Source organism: Gossypium arboreum, chromosome 6, assembly GCF_025698485.1.
Source record: "Gossypium arboreum isolate Shixiya-1 chromosome 6, ASM2569848v2, whole genome shotgun sequence".
In the NCBI taxonomy this organism is placed as follows: domain Eukaryota; kingdom Viridiplantae; phylum Streptophyta; class Magnoliopsida; order Malvales; family Malvaceae; genus Gossypium; species Gossypium arboreum.
The window spans coordinates 81,052,714-81,065,472 of record NC_069075.1 but is presented as its reverse complement, the minus strand read 5'-3'; the positions used below and the strand labels follow the sequence as shown (position 1 = coordinate 81,065,472).

At 32.9% G+C, this 12,759-nt stretch overlaps 2 protein-coding genes across 11 annotated transcripts; one reads left to right on the top strand and one right to left on the bottom strand.

The window, feature by feature from the left end:
* Positions 1-2,477: 2,477 nt before the first annotated feature.
* LOC108484526 (calcium-dependent protein kinase 8-like) lies at positions 2,478-6,173 on the top strand. 5 transcript variants are annotated; one of them, XR_001871266.2, is made up of 7 exons: positions 2,478-2,920; positions 3,123-3,241; positions 3,325-3,421; positions 3,906-3,996; positions 4,601-5,024; positions 5,281-5,433; positions 5,517-6,173. XR_001871266.2 is itself a non-coding variant. In XM_017788346.2 (5 exons), exons 3-5 carry the CDS (start codon positions 3,906-3,908, stop codon positions 5,627-5,629), a joined length of 357 nt encoding a protein of 118 aa, XP_017643835.1. In that variant the 5' UTR covers positions 2,479-2,920; positions 3,325-3,421; the 3' UTR covers positions 5,630-6,173. The 5 variants fall into 5 exon arrangements, 1 of the variants encoding a protein (XP_017643835.1); XR_008283956.1 differs by lacking the exon at positions 4,601-5,024 and having other exon boundaries at positions 3,173-3,241; XR_008283955.1 differs by lacking the exon at positions 4,601-5,024 and having other exon boundaries at positions 2,478-3,022.
* An 864-nt stretch (positions 6,174-7,037) lies between these two features.
* LOC108483992 (embryogenesis-like protein) lies at positions 7,038-12,033 on the bottom strand. Of its 6 annotated transcripts, XR_001871170.2 has the most exons (3): positions 11,405-12,033; positions 7,972-8,083; positions 7,038-7,239 (listed from the first exon to the last, which is right to left on the bottom strand). XR_001871170.2 is itself a non-coding variant. In XM_053030166.1 (2 exons), the coding sequence occupies exon 1, from the start codon at positions 11,913-11,915 to the stop codon at positions 11,409-11,411; it is 507 nt and encodes a 168-aa protein (XP_052886126.1). In that variant the 5' UTR covers positions 11,916-12,033; the 3' UTR covers positions 7,038-8,083; positions 11,405-11,408. The 6 variants fall into 6 exon arrangements, 5 of the variants coding, with proteins under 5 accessions (XP_052886126.1, XP_052886127.1, XP_017643071.1 ...); XM_053030166.1 differs by having other exon boundaries at positions 7,038-8,083; XM_053030167.1 differs by having other exon boundaries at positions 7,038-8,079.
* Positions 12,034-12,759: the final 726 nt, after the last annotated feature.

Here is a 12,759-nt window from a genome sequence, read left to right as displayed (position 1 = left end):
TGTAGTCGACCCCTGTAACATGGGAGACTTTAACTAATAAACTGTACTAATTGGCTTGACCAGAAATTCTAGAAAAAAATCTGTAGATGGACATATGAATCTAGTTTCAGGGAAAAATTACGAAACTGATTTTCGAGTTGTAAAACTCAAGTTATGATTTTGAAGCGACTAGTACAGATTGGCGGCTTGTCCGGGAAATTCTCAATAAGTGGTTTGAAGTCTGTTAACACCTCGTGTTCGACTCCGGCGACGGACTCGGGTTCGGGGTGTTACAGTATGATTCTATGTGTATGTGATTCCCGAGTATCCTTTAGTATTCCAAGTGGTTTAACGGGTGATTTAAAGATTATGTCAAAGATTTGAAAGGTTATGATTATGTTATGAAGTGGTACAGGTACGTACGCAAAAACTCATGAGAAATGATCTCGGTTTAAGATGCACTATTGGTAGGGATGCAAATGAGTAAGATATGTCTATGATCACTTGATGATTTTGTGCTAATTTACATCATGTTATGTGTATGTTATTGTACGTTTAAAGTTGATTATTATTTACATGCTAACTTACTAAGCTTCAAGCTTACCCCATTCATTTTCATTTCTTATAGTGTCATCAAGCCAGCTCGGGGATCGAAGACTGTCGGAGATCCACTCACACTATTAAATTATCATTTTAGGTACTTATGATTCTATTATTTTGAGTTATGACATGTATAAGAACTTGGTATTTTTGTGATATGTGTCATTATTGATTTGGCCAAGTGTGTTGGCTTGTAATGGTAATTGATTCATTTTGTAAATGGCCATATAGTATTGGTATTAGTGATGCCTTTCATGGATGTGGTTATTGCATGGTTTGTGATGATAAGTATGAAATGTTGTATGTGATAGAAAATAGGATGAAATCGATGTGTGGATATCTTGGTTGTGGCTGAATTGGTAGTATGTATATGTTTGGATTGGTGTTGTTTGATGTTGTGTAGGTTGGTGCAAATAAGGGTGGCAAAAAGGCTTGGTAAATAGCCTTATTTTTGTCCACACGGGTAAACACACGGGCGTGTGTCTAGGCCATGTGTGACACACAGCTTGCCTATTGGGTGTGTGATCTAGCTGTATGTCCCCTGCATTCTTGAATTTTAGCTTTGAATTGGCCACACGGGCAAAGACACGGCTGTGTGTCTCAGCTGTGTGAAGGACACAGGACATGGGCGTGTGCCCAGGGCGTGTGAAGTCTGCACTTAGTTTATGAAAAATTATGAAAATAAAATCACTCACACAACCTAGCACACGGGCCTGTGCCTTGGCCGTATGACTCTAATTTGTTGATGACATCATAAACAGAGAGTTACACGAGCTGAGAACACGGGTGTGTCCCAAGCCACACAGGCTTGTGAGACCACACGGCCTACCTATACGGGCGTGTGACCCTTCAAAGTGTGAAAATTTTCTAAGTGTTGTAACAATTTTGAAAGTTATCGGTTTAGTCCCGAACCACTCTCAATGTATGTTTTGGGCCTCGTAGGCTCGTAATAGGGACAATATGAATGTACATGAAAAGTGTTAATGTGGATGGAAATTTATGTCTCAATTCTGCATAATTACTTGTATATAAGTCCGGTAATGCCTCATACCCTATTCCTCGCGTCGAATATGGGTAAGGGGTGTTACAAAAATCCTAAAATTTGTTTTAGTTATTATGGAATGGTTTTATAAAAATATTTAAATTCAATTACTTAATGAACTCAACATCTAATAATAACCTAAGTTGCTCCGTCAACATAATATATCATCTCACATTCGAACTTGCTATTCGAGTCGGATGTAAGGTGTCTCATGAGATATTAAGCATTTAGTTATTGAGTTTTAGGGCTCATTTGATTGACACTATATTTTGGTGTTTGTATGAATTATTGGTTCAGCATGCATGCTCTTATTTCTTTTGATCTAATCTCTAAATTTTATGATTATTAGATTTATTTTGGATACCTTATCTTAAAGTGTTTTCAAGACTTGCTTTGATGATACATGAGCACCAATTAAGATAGAATGTACTTCAGGTTGAAATTGTATGCCTCCAATCGATCTTTCAAGTATGCATTATGATTTTTCACATTCCAAGGACTACTTTTCATTTGCAATGGCTTTAAATAGCTAGAAGAAACTCATTTCTTACTATAAATATATCCTAAGAACACTAAAAGAATTGAGACATCAATATCCAAACAAAAGATAAACTTCCAAACAACAAAGCAAGAGAATTTACTTTGAATTCTTTTATCTTTCATTATTCTGTTGTACATATTTCTAAGAGCTTATTGTTAAATGTTTTAAAAGTCTCATTTTATTGTATTAGTAAAAACTTGTAAAAACCTTCCTTTCTAAAGGTTCATTTATTTACTTTTTTTTTATTTCACCAATTGTAAATTGGGAGTATTAGTAGTTAAATAAAAGCTAAAGTATTTCAAAATTACCTTAAAATTATAAATGGTTTATGTTTAACCATAAACACTAATGTTTCGTTTGGTTCAATGTAATGGCTTTTGCCATTACAGGACAATTCCAATTTCTACAGTAAAGCAGAGGTTTGGTTCATTGGAAAGCTTAAAAAGCAAAATGGTGATTACAGCTTCATTTCGAAAATTGTCGAATAGCCATTCAGGGGAGGAGGTGCCAAATTGGTTATTCCAGCCTCTCCACAGAATGACCCTTCTTTTCCCTTCCGAAAACACCCTCAGTCTGAAATTGCTCAATGGTTTCACTTTTTTTTTTCTTTCCCATAAACAATATCACGCTCAAATCAACATGAAAGGAAGCAAATCAACTTAAAGGCCAAGGACCCACACTTTGTTTACCACTCGTAAGCGATTCCAACCCATCACTGGAATCGCCTGGTGCTTAGCAAGGCCCTGCTTGTTTTGATGGTAAGTTTTTTTTTCCTTTCTCTCAAATAGAGAAGTAAATCAATAGCTTATAGTCATATTCATTCAAGAAGTTATCCATTATCTACATGGTCCAAAAACAAGGTTGATAAATTGAAACTTTCAGGTTTCATTTTCCTTTTTCAGGTTGCCATATTAAGTTATTGAACATTTTTAATTGAAAAAGTTTGAATTTTTTTTCTAGGTTCAAAACGAAGTAGCTTTTTCATTAGGTCATGGGCTTTCAATTTGCAGAACTCCCTATGTTAAATGTTCACAAAAGCTAGGTGAACAATCGCTAAGCACTTCCAGAGTAGTTGAAAAGTGGGTCTCCTTTAAAAGATTGAATTCAATTTATCAGAATCTTGAATTAGAAGCCCAAGGTTACTAAATTTTTGAAGGTGCAGGAAACCAGTGAAGAAGGTTGGAAAGAACGAGCATCACTTGTAGAAGAAAAGAGATTCAGCTAGCTCTAGACAAAAGGCACTCAATATTGTTAGAATTGTAAGTTTAATTTGCTTATTTGTTCTATATTGGGTGTAGTGTTTAGTTATAGTATGGATTTAGTATTTGAAGTTTAATTTCGATTTTTAATGATGTTTTTGTTGCATTTGTTTTGTGATTTCACTGTTACTGTATACCTACTGATTGAAATCTATTTTGTACTAATGTTGTTGGAGTTATTCTATTATTTACTGAGAACCCATTTTGCTGAAATTTTAAGAGCCATTTTATTTTTTTCCTATATAAATTATGGCTATTGTTCCTTCTGCAACCATGGAAGACTTTTGCTACTCATCAATAACGCCATTTGCAGCTTGAACCAAACTTGTTTTATTCTGCAGGTGGCTGCTTGAACTAAACTCACTTTATTCTAGGCATCACTTTTGATTGCAATCAATTTCTTTTTTCAGGCTTAATTTATATGCAATTTTAGTTATAATGATTTTTAGGTTTGATTGACTGTATGATTAATTTGGTGCAACAGATGCAATATGCAAAGATAAAGTCAGATTGTATCGCCGAAAATGATAGAAACTTTGTTCCTAGAGAAAATAAGAAGAAGCAAGAAGAAAAAGGTGACAACCTTACATTTTAGTTCTTTGAATTGCTATATGCATAATGTATAGTCCTTTTTGACTTAAAGAAAATGGTTTATCATGTATTTCATTTTGTTATCATGTGAATGTAATTATTGCAATTAACGTGTTTATATTTTTCATCACTAGTTTTCTACCCTTTTGATCATAAGAAAAACAATGGGTGTAACAAAAGATAGTTTTTAAACGCATGGTGCCTTTTTGGTTAGAAGTTAGAACTTGGATGTTTTAGTTTTATTTTTAATTACACATTTCTGTATGACTACCTATTTGTTAATTTTTGTGGGGATAAATGCCTCCACTAAAACATTGGGTTCTTATTTAATGGTGCTATTCTGGGGCCAGATATTTTAACTTTTGGATTACTATTTGTAAAGAAAACAGTCTATATAAAGTTACTTTTTTTGAGGAAGGGGGCAGGGAACTTAAATTTTGCATCTTCCTCTGGTTTTCTCACGCTGAAAGATTCATTGAATGATTATTTGGTGTGCTTCTATTGATTCAACCTATTTGTTCAAGATGCTATAATTTAAGTTGTGGTTGTCAACTTGGTTATGTTTAGTATTTTCTCGGGTTAAATTAGATTTCATGAAGTCGCTGATACTCAAGTGACAAAGTGGATATTGAGCAAAGGACAATGAGCTATGATGGGAACATATGACACCCTTCTACTTGCATTTGATATAGATAACAGAGTGGATGAGGCTGGATCATTGTGGAACATGGTTTTACATACACACAATCGTTCTATCTCAAAGCGGTTTTTTTCTAGGAACTATAGGTCCATACAACTATAGGACTGCTTCAATTATCTCCTTTTTATATTTATGCTCAAGCAGCTCTAGAATGCTCTCTTTTAACAGTTGAATGATTCAATGAGCTCGTGGGAAGCCCATATTACATGGCTCTAGAGGTTCTTAAACATAATTATGACCCAGAGGTTGGTGTATAGAGTGCTGGAGTTATCATCTATATTTTACTTTGTGGTGTGCCGCAATTCTAGATAGGTTTGTCTTTCTATTTTCAAGTACTTTCCTTTTTTTTCATCTGGCATCATGAAGGTTATATCTCAAGATAAATGTAGAGACAATGTGTACTTCCAGAGTTTGGATAAAGAAAAGAGAGATATAAAGAAAAAAATTTTAAATTATCTTTAATATTATGTATCAGGAGTTTGATGTATTCTTTTGCATACGGTTCACTATCTACTCTTTTACTTTTAGAAAAATAGATATAAACTAGATTTCTCATGTTTGCATACAGAGACTGAGCAAAGGGTGGCACAAGCAATTATTCGCTCTGCTATTGACTTTAAGAGGGACCCATGGCCTAAGGTTTCGGACAATACAAAGGCCCTTGTAAAGAAAATGCTTAATCTTGATCGAAAGCAGCTTCTTACAGCACAAGAAGTGCTTGGTAACCTTCTGTACATATTACATGCTTTATTTATGTTGATATATATTTTCTATGCATGAAAAATCATCCCAACTCTTTTGCAGAACATTCATGGCTACAAAATGCCAAGAAAGCACCCAATGTTCCATTGGGTGAGACTATGAAAGCTAGGCTCAAACAATTTTCTGTAACGAACAAGGTGAGAAGAGAGCTCTAAGGGTAATAATCCAAATAACTATTGTAGTTTATTTGCTTTTAAGTTGCATGGACCTATAGTTTCTACATTTAAGACAAGCAGAAGTTTTTTCTTAAAAGATACATAAGCAAATGGATATATACATCCACTTTAATGGCGAACGGGTTAGAGTGAAAAGATATACATCAGATGAAGATTGATGTTCAATTTAGTGAGTGCATTCTCTTGGCATCAATGGCATAATATGAGTATGTATTTGTTGAACTGGACCTTGCCAATCAAGTATTGCATCAACAAGGCATCTTATTCACTTTCCTTGAGATAGGCTGCATACACTTGAATGCTATATGAATAGTTTATCATTTCTAGGGGGTTGTTCCCTGTATATAGTTGTAGCTTGGATGTTGCAAACCTCTTCTTTAATTTCTGGGGATATATATGCTGTGAAAGTGCCAAAGGGTTTTTACTGTTAATGTAGGATGTTTTAAGATTTTGTCCTTATAAAACTCTTATGTCTCCAAATCATCATTTATTCAATTGAAATATTAAATAGTTTTTTGAAGAAGTCTCCAATATGATTTATTTGTTATTTTCAGACGGTCATCACAATGTTTCTAGAGTGACATAACACAAATTGATGACTGTGATGTGTGTTTGTAATAGAATTGTTGGATGTAAAATATAATTATTTTTACAAAAATAAAAACATAGCGCTTTTAAAAACATAATTATATTAAAAATGCTATTACAAAAGAAAAACATTATTATTAAATTATATATTTGTATTAAATTATATTTAATAATAATATTAAAATATGATTAAATTATTTATTTTTATTTTTATTAAATTATATTTAATAATAATCTAATTAAAATTTAATAACAATATTCATCTACTTAAAAAATTCTATTAAGGGTGCTTTGGTTATTTCAACTTTCTTCATATGTTATTACAATTTCTATTTCATTCAATCAATCAAAAGAATACCATTACGATTCTATTTCATTCCATTCAACTAAACAATTTATTCCATTACATCTCTATTATAACTCTATTTTATTATAATTTTATTCCATTCTAGGAAACCAAGCGTGATGTAAGAGAAACTAATGAGTTGTTACAATCTTTAATTGAAGTATACAAATTAGTAATTATAGAACATTAAAACCAAACCACTATAAAAGTGTCCAAACTTTTAACTCCTATCCTTTTAATTTAAAAATTATAAAAATTTTCAAAATCTAATTTCACCCATTTTTATATTTCTGAGTCTAAATTTCTTAGACAACAATGTGTCAAAATTCTAAATAGGCATTTCATTAATAAATAAATAAATAAATAACGTGATTAAACTATTGTTTCCAAATTCTAAATGATATAAATATCTTTTAGTTTAATAAAATTTAAAGATAAAATAAGATGAAGTACTTTATTGACTGAATTTTGCAGATTCAACACTTTCATTAACACCGTTAGACATTAGTCACCTATGCATTTTATAAATAGAATTGAACCATAAATCCATAGTTGTCACTTCTTTTATTCCATATCGAACCCTTATTTCTAATGTTTCCTTCACATGGCCTTTCATCCCCCATGCATTTTCTTCAACCTCTTTCTGATATTACAACTGCAAACCGACATGGTTTTGGAACAGACAGTATGTGATATTTTATTACAAATAGGATGAACAACAAACCTGTAATGGAAGCAAAAAGACAACAATCTCTTTTCCCCACATTCTCTGAGAAATCAACTGCTTTATCAATCTATATATAGTCTATATATAGTCTTTATCAATCTATATATGGAGACAACAATCGCCTACATAGTTGCTTTAGATGTTCATGTTCAGAAACGGGATATGTCGGCAAAACATCATTTCAGATTCCATGAACATGCAACAAAAGCTACCATATTTGTAAAAGATAAAACAAAGTTTTGGCAGAAGTAGGAACAATTGCAATGCAAATGCACGTGCAGCAATGCATAGGCTATTCCTGTCTCAATTGGACGGTCAAATCTTAATCGCCCAACATAAACCAAGATCACATCCCTGAGTTTGTGAAAGATACAATTGGACCAAGCCCGGGTTCAATAGACATTATATTCGCTTTTAAAAATTAAGTAAAAGAAGTGATGCAACATCGACCAAGTAGTAGTAAGGTATAAGACATGGTAAACATATGTAGCAACCAATGTATAAAACTCCTAAGAATCTTGTCACGGAGTGATTCAAAGGTAGAACAATGAAAGACACTTCACAACAAACTTTTAAGCCAACAAAAAAGTTTAAGAACAAAAAACAAACAAATCCTGCATGAAGAAAACAAAAGGGTGGAAGGGTAATAGAAATCCATACCATAAACTTCCCAGACTTGATAACAAATCATACACCGTTGAAGATACTAGGGGAAACAAAACATCTCATCCTCTGGATCCTCCCTTTCTACTTATTATCTCGGATCATCTTTCTGAAACAAACGCATGTCCTTGAAGCTAGTATGATTCCTCAAATAGTTTCTAATTTATCCCAAAATTAGGTATCAAAGTGAAAAGTTTTAAACACAGAATTCTTTTCATTGTAAAGCATTGGTTATCACAAGTGTGACTAGTAAAAATTGCCCAAGTGAATTGAAGTAATTCATTAAAGAAATTGTTGTAGCATGTGCGACAATAGGGAAAGCTTAAAATCCTGGACTTTTCATTTTCTAGTGAAAAAAAAAATGGATCACTGCCTTGAGAATGCACTTAGACAATCTCCTGCCACCAAAGTTTTACAAGTATTTATTAAACAGCTGAAGAAATTGCTACAAAAGCATTACAAAGTTCACTATAGGTCACTTGTCACCAAACTTCACTCTACTAACAGAAATATTGAAGTGACAGAGAGCAACAAGAAAGTTTGAATGTTAAGTCCCTGTTAAACCTTTCCACTACATAAACTCTCAATGCAATGTGCAACTTTAGGTATCATTAACCTTTCAAGAACAAGTTACCGCTAATGGGAATATACACACAGAGCAATACCTCAGATGTTATTGAACCTTTCAGGGGCTCTACTTTTTATACTTTTTGTGAGGACATCAACGATTTACAATTGTCAGCATGGATGATGCTATATTAGGGCAATTCAATACACATTAGCTTCTTTCTAGGAAGAACCCATATCTGAAACATAGTCACAAACACTAAGTGCAAACTTGCTATCTGTATTGACTTGCAGAATAGCAAGAGGATTGTAGGTTCAAAACAAGCAAAACTAATCTATCGAATTAGTAATTTAGAGTGATTACATTGATACAAGACCAAGTATTCGAACTAAGTCATAAATAAAGCTGGACTCATTTTGGGTAATGTACTAATAACAGCAGATCTGTTTACAGACGAGCAATTTATTTCTTAAACCATTAGAAAATACATAAATTTTGTGGTTCACAAGAAAGAGAAGAGAGAAGTATAGAATGCCTGGCTCTATGTCACTTGGATTTGGACAGAAGTGTGATGCAAAATGAATTGGACAAAGGTAGGTTCAATTTCTTCAAAGCTTTTCCTCATATTTGGAGAATGACTTCCATATCCACCTCTGTAAGACTTGAGGGAAATGAGAAGTCAAATAAAAAAAAAAAAAAAACAATTAATGCTCAGGTTAAAAGGCAAGCAGAAAAAAACAATAGTGAAGCAAGGTTCTTCTTAAAGTATTTCAAGTTATCAAAATCACAAAAAATTCTTTTATAACAGAATATTTGGAGTATACTGGAGTGTTTAGAAACTGAGACAAAGAAAAAGTAAAGGTCAGTTTTCTGAAGCACCTTTAAATGAAGGTCCTTGTGGTTAGACCATAGGATATGAACATGAATCTGTGCTTAGAAAGGACTCAAAAAAGTATATATCCCTTGCAAATGAAATCAAAGAATTCAAGCTAACATATACAGATGAGAAAGAAGCCAAGTTCGTAGCTGCTACATAATATTTGTATGGCACCAACAACCTAAAGGAGTACTTAGTTGAAGCTTTACAATGGCACCCTAAGGTCCAGGGTTCAAGTCTTGGCAATGGCATCCCCTCCCCCAATTGGCAATGTACCAGAAGTTCTTTTTTTTTTTTTTTTTTTGTATAGCATACTTTCAAGTTTAACAATATTTTAAAGTATAGTTCATTTCTTTTTATTAAAAATGACAAAAAGTACAACACTTTTCTACAACTTTAGAATAATCAGTCATAATCTTAGAACCAAAACATAAACTGTTTTTGACATGATTTTCTTTCTTCAGATACCTTTTTCTTCTTTCCTTTCTGGAAAAAGAAAAATCAAATTTCTTCCTCCTTCAGTTATTTCTTCAAATACCTTTTTCTTCTTTCCTTTCTGGAAAAAGAAAAATCAAATTTCTTCCTCCTTCAGTTATTTCTTCAAACCATTATTATGTTACATAACAAAAAGGAGATCCGTAGCAAATATATCAAGATATGTTATGCACTAAGATGTTCGTTCACATGCAAGCATAGTTATTTTAGAAGTGATCTTTTTCTTCCTCTTTTTTTTTTTTTTTTTTTGGGGGATACTAAACTGATGCTTAGTTCCTTTCCACAAAAATATATGTATGTATTCGTGGTATTGGACAAATGAAAAAAAGCTGAAGTTGCTTACAAGTTCTGGTGCAACTGAAGCTCAGAACTAGTTCATTCAGCCAAGGTATATATTTGCACGTAAAGACAGCTAAAACATGCACAAAAAAAGTTGGCAACTCTGGAAAAAAAAATGATGCAGGAGCACTGAATTTAGATTAACTGCCTATGCTTATGTTCTTAGTTATTATGTTTGAGTCTGTATTATATCTTCTCATGTGATTGAGAGTGACCCTTACTAAGAGTTATAGTATAAATACACTATTAAAGGGTTAGTAACTAATTTCCTTATCATTAACTTAGGATAGTTTTAATAGAAGGTTTCCGGAAAAATCAGAACCTTATTCATTTGTTCAACTTCAATTACAACAGTAATTCCTTTCAATTTCTTTGCCGTTCTGACCCCTCACTTCATCAAACAAGATATCAACTCTTATGATTTACTCTTAAGATGTATTGCTCTTGCCAATGTACAAACCATGACTGATTAAGTAAATTCAAGTTTCTGTTCATCTGTTCTACAACCTCTTGGCCTAAAAAAGAGTAACCTGCTCCAGAATGCCCATGCCTACTTGGCTTGCCTAATAAATGAGTTCCCCACCAAAAGCTTAACTAATGGCAAAAGTTTATGTCATTTTAAGTAATGTTCAATTGAAGTTGGGATTGGCCTGCCATGATTAAGTGCCAGAAAAAGAATGATTAGTTAAAGAGTTGCAGCATTTTGGACCATTGGCTATACTATCCTTCAAACATAGAACAAAAGGAACCAAAAGTGGATGATGAAAACTCTCTGCGCTTTAATCTAGTTTATGCAAAAACTTGCCAACCTGACTCAGGTTGCTAGCATTTCAGCTAATATTTCGAAGTAACACAATTGGGTAAACATTACTGCCAAATAAGCTAACAAATCATAAGGTAAAAAGAGAGAGAGAGAGATAAATTATCATCTAATTATAGCTGATACAAGTTCACAAATATTCTCAATTGTTCCCTCTGAATGCTACAGTTTTCCTTTATCATCACCTTCAAAATGATAACCATAGAATGTAAACCATACTAACCCGTTATTCAAAATCATATCTTTCAATCCAATCGAATGTCACAGCTAAAATCACTAAATCCCTCAGCTATGTTATGAAAAATGAAGTAAGACAGCCTTTTAAACAAACCTCATCAATCATCCAACTGTTGAAGCTCAGCCTTGAGCTGCTCAATCTTAAGTCCCATTGAACGTTGCAAAGCAGCCTTTTCGGCCTCTGGTAGCTTTCCTAAAAGCCCTTCAAACATGTCCAAAACCTCTTTAACAGAAGCACGAGCACACTCTGCTTCTTCGTTGAAATAAACGGTCTCTTTAGACTCCATTGCCATCTCTATCTCTTCTCTTGCCTCTGCAAACTTGAGGTTGATCGAGTCCACCTCCTTGTTCACATCCAACTTGGATGCTGGTGACTCAGAACTGTACTTCCTCAGGATGTGGTAAATTGGGTGCTGAACCTGTGAGGTTTGGAAGACTGGGAATCGAAAAGAGGCAGGTCTCGGAGATGGGACAGAGTTGGCCACGAGTTGAGTTTGAAGCGGAGAAAGGGATTTAAAGAGAAAAGGGGACGTAGGTTTTGCAGATGATTGAAAAGGGTGCCTGAAAAGGTACTTGTAAAGGGAAACTAGAGAACGATTAGCCATTTCTTGCAACCTTTTTTCAATTCCAATTCAATAGAGGTGAAGAAGGAATAAATCGAGAAATGAGATGTGAACAACTGAGGCCTATAATAAGAGTAGACCTGCTTAGATTCGACCTTAAGCCCATATGTGAATGTTAAATGGACCTACTTGTTTAAAGAAAGGCAGATAATTTGATATTTAATATATTACGCACTAAAAATAAGTAGGCGGTTATTTAAGGTATATACTCCACGCGTTTATGTATCAATTTTGTAGAGAATTGATATAAAAATTAAATATAATTTTGTTGAAATGATACACTTGAGATAGTAAAATTGTTTTTTTTTCCAAAAACGTTATATTTTGAGTTTAAATTTTATTAAGTATATCTAATTTTCTACAAAAATAAAAATAATTTTAAAATAATATTTGTTGCTTGTAAAATTAACAGATTTTGATAATTTTACAATTAAATTAGAGCTCATTGATAAATAACAACAATTCAATCAAACTCTTAATTAATAGTATAAATATAAAAAAATTAATTTCTTGTTGATATTATAATTGTAATGCCCAAAATCCAATATAGTGAATTTTAAAGAAATTCGAAGACAAGTTCAGTAAATGAAGTCCTAAAGGATTAATATGAGTTGTGGAAAAGAGATTTAAAGGGAATGATGGTGAATACAAGATTATGTGAAATTGATTAAAAATGAAAGTTTAGGGACTAAACCCTAAATTTTTATTTCTACCGAGAAAGACCCTAAATGTAAATTTATGTATGAATAATTGATTGTTATGGATGATAATGGCAAATTATGAAAAATTTGAGGTACTAAAGTTAAACGGAATAAAGAAAGGTGAT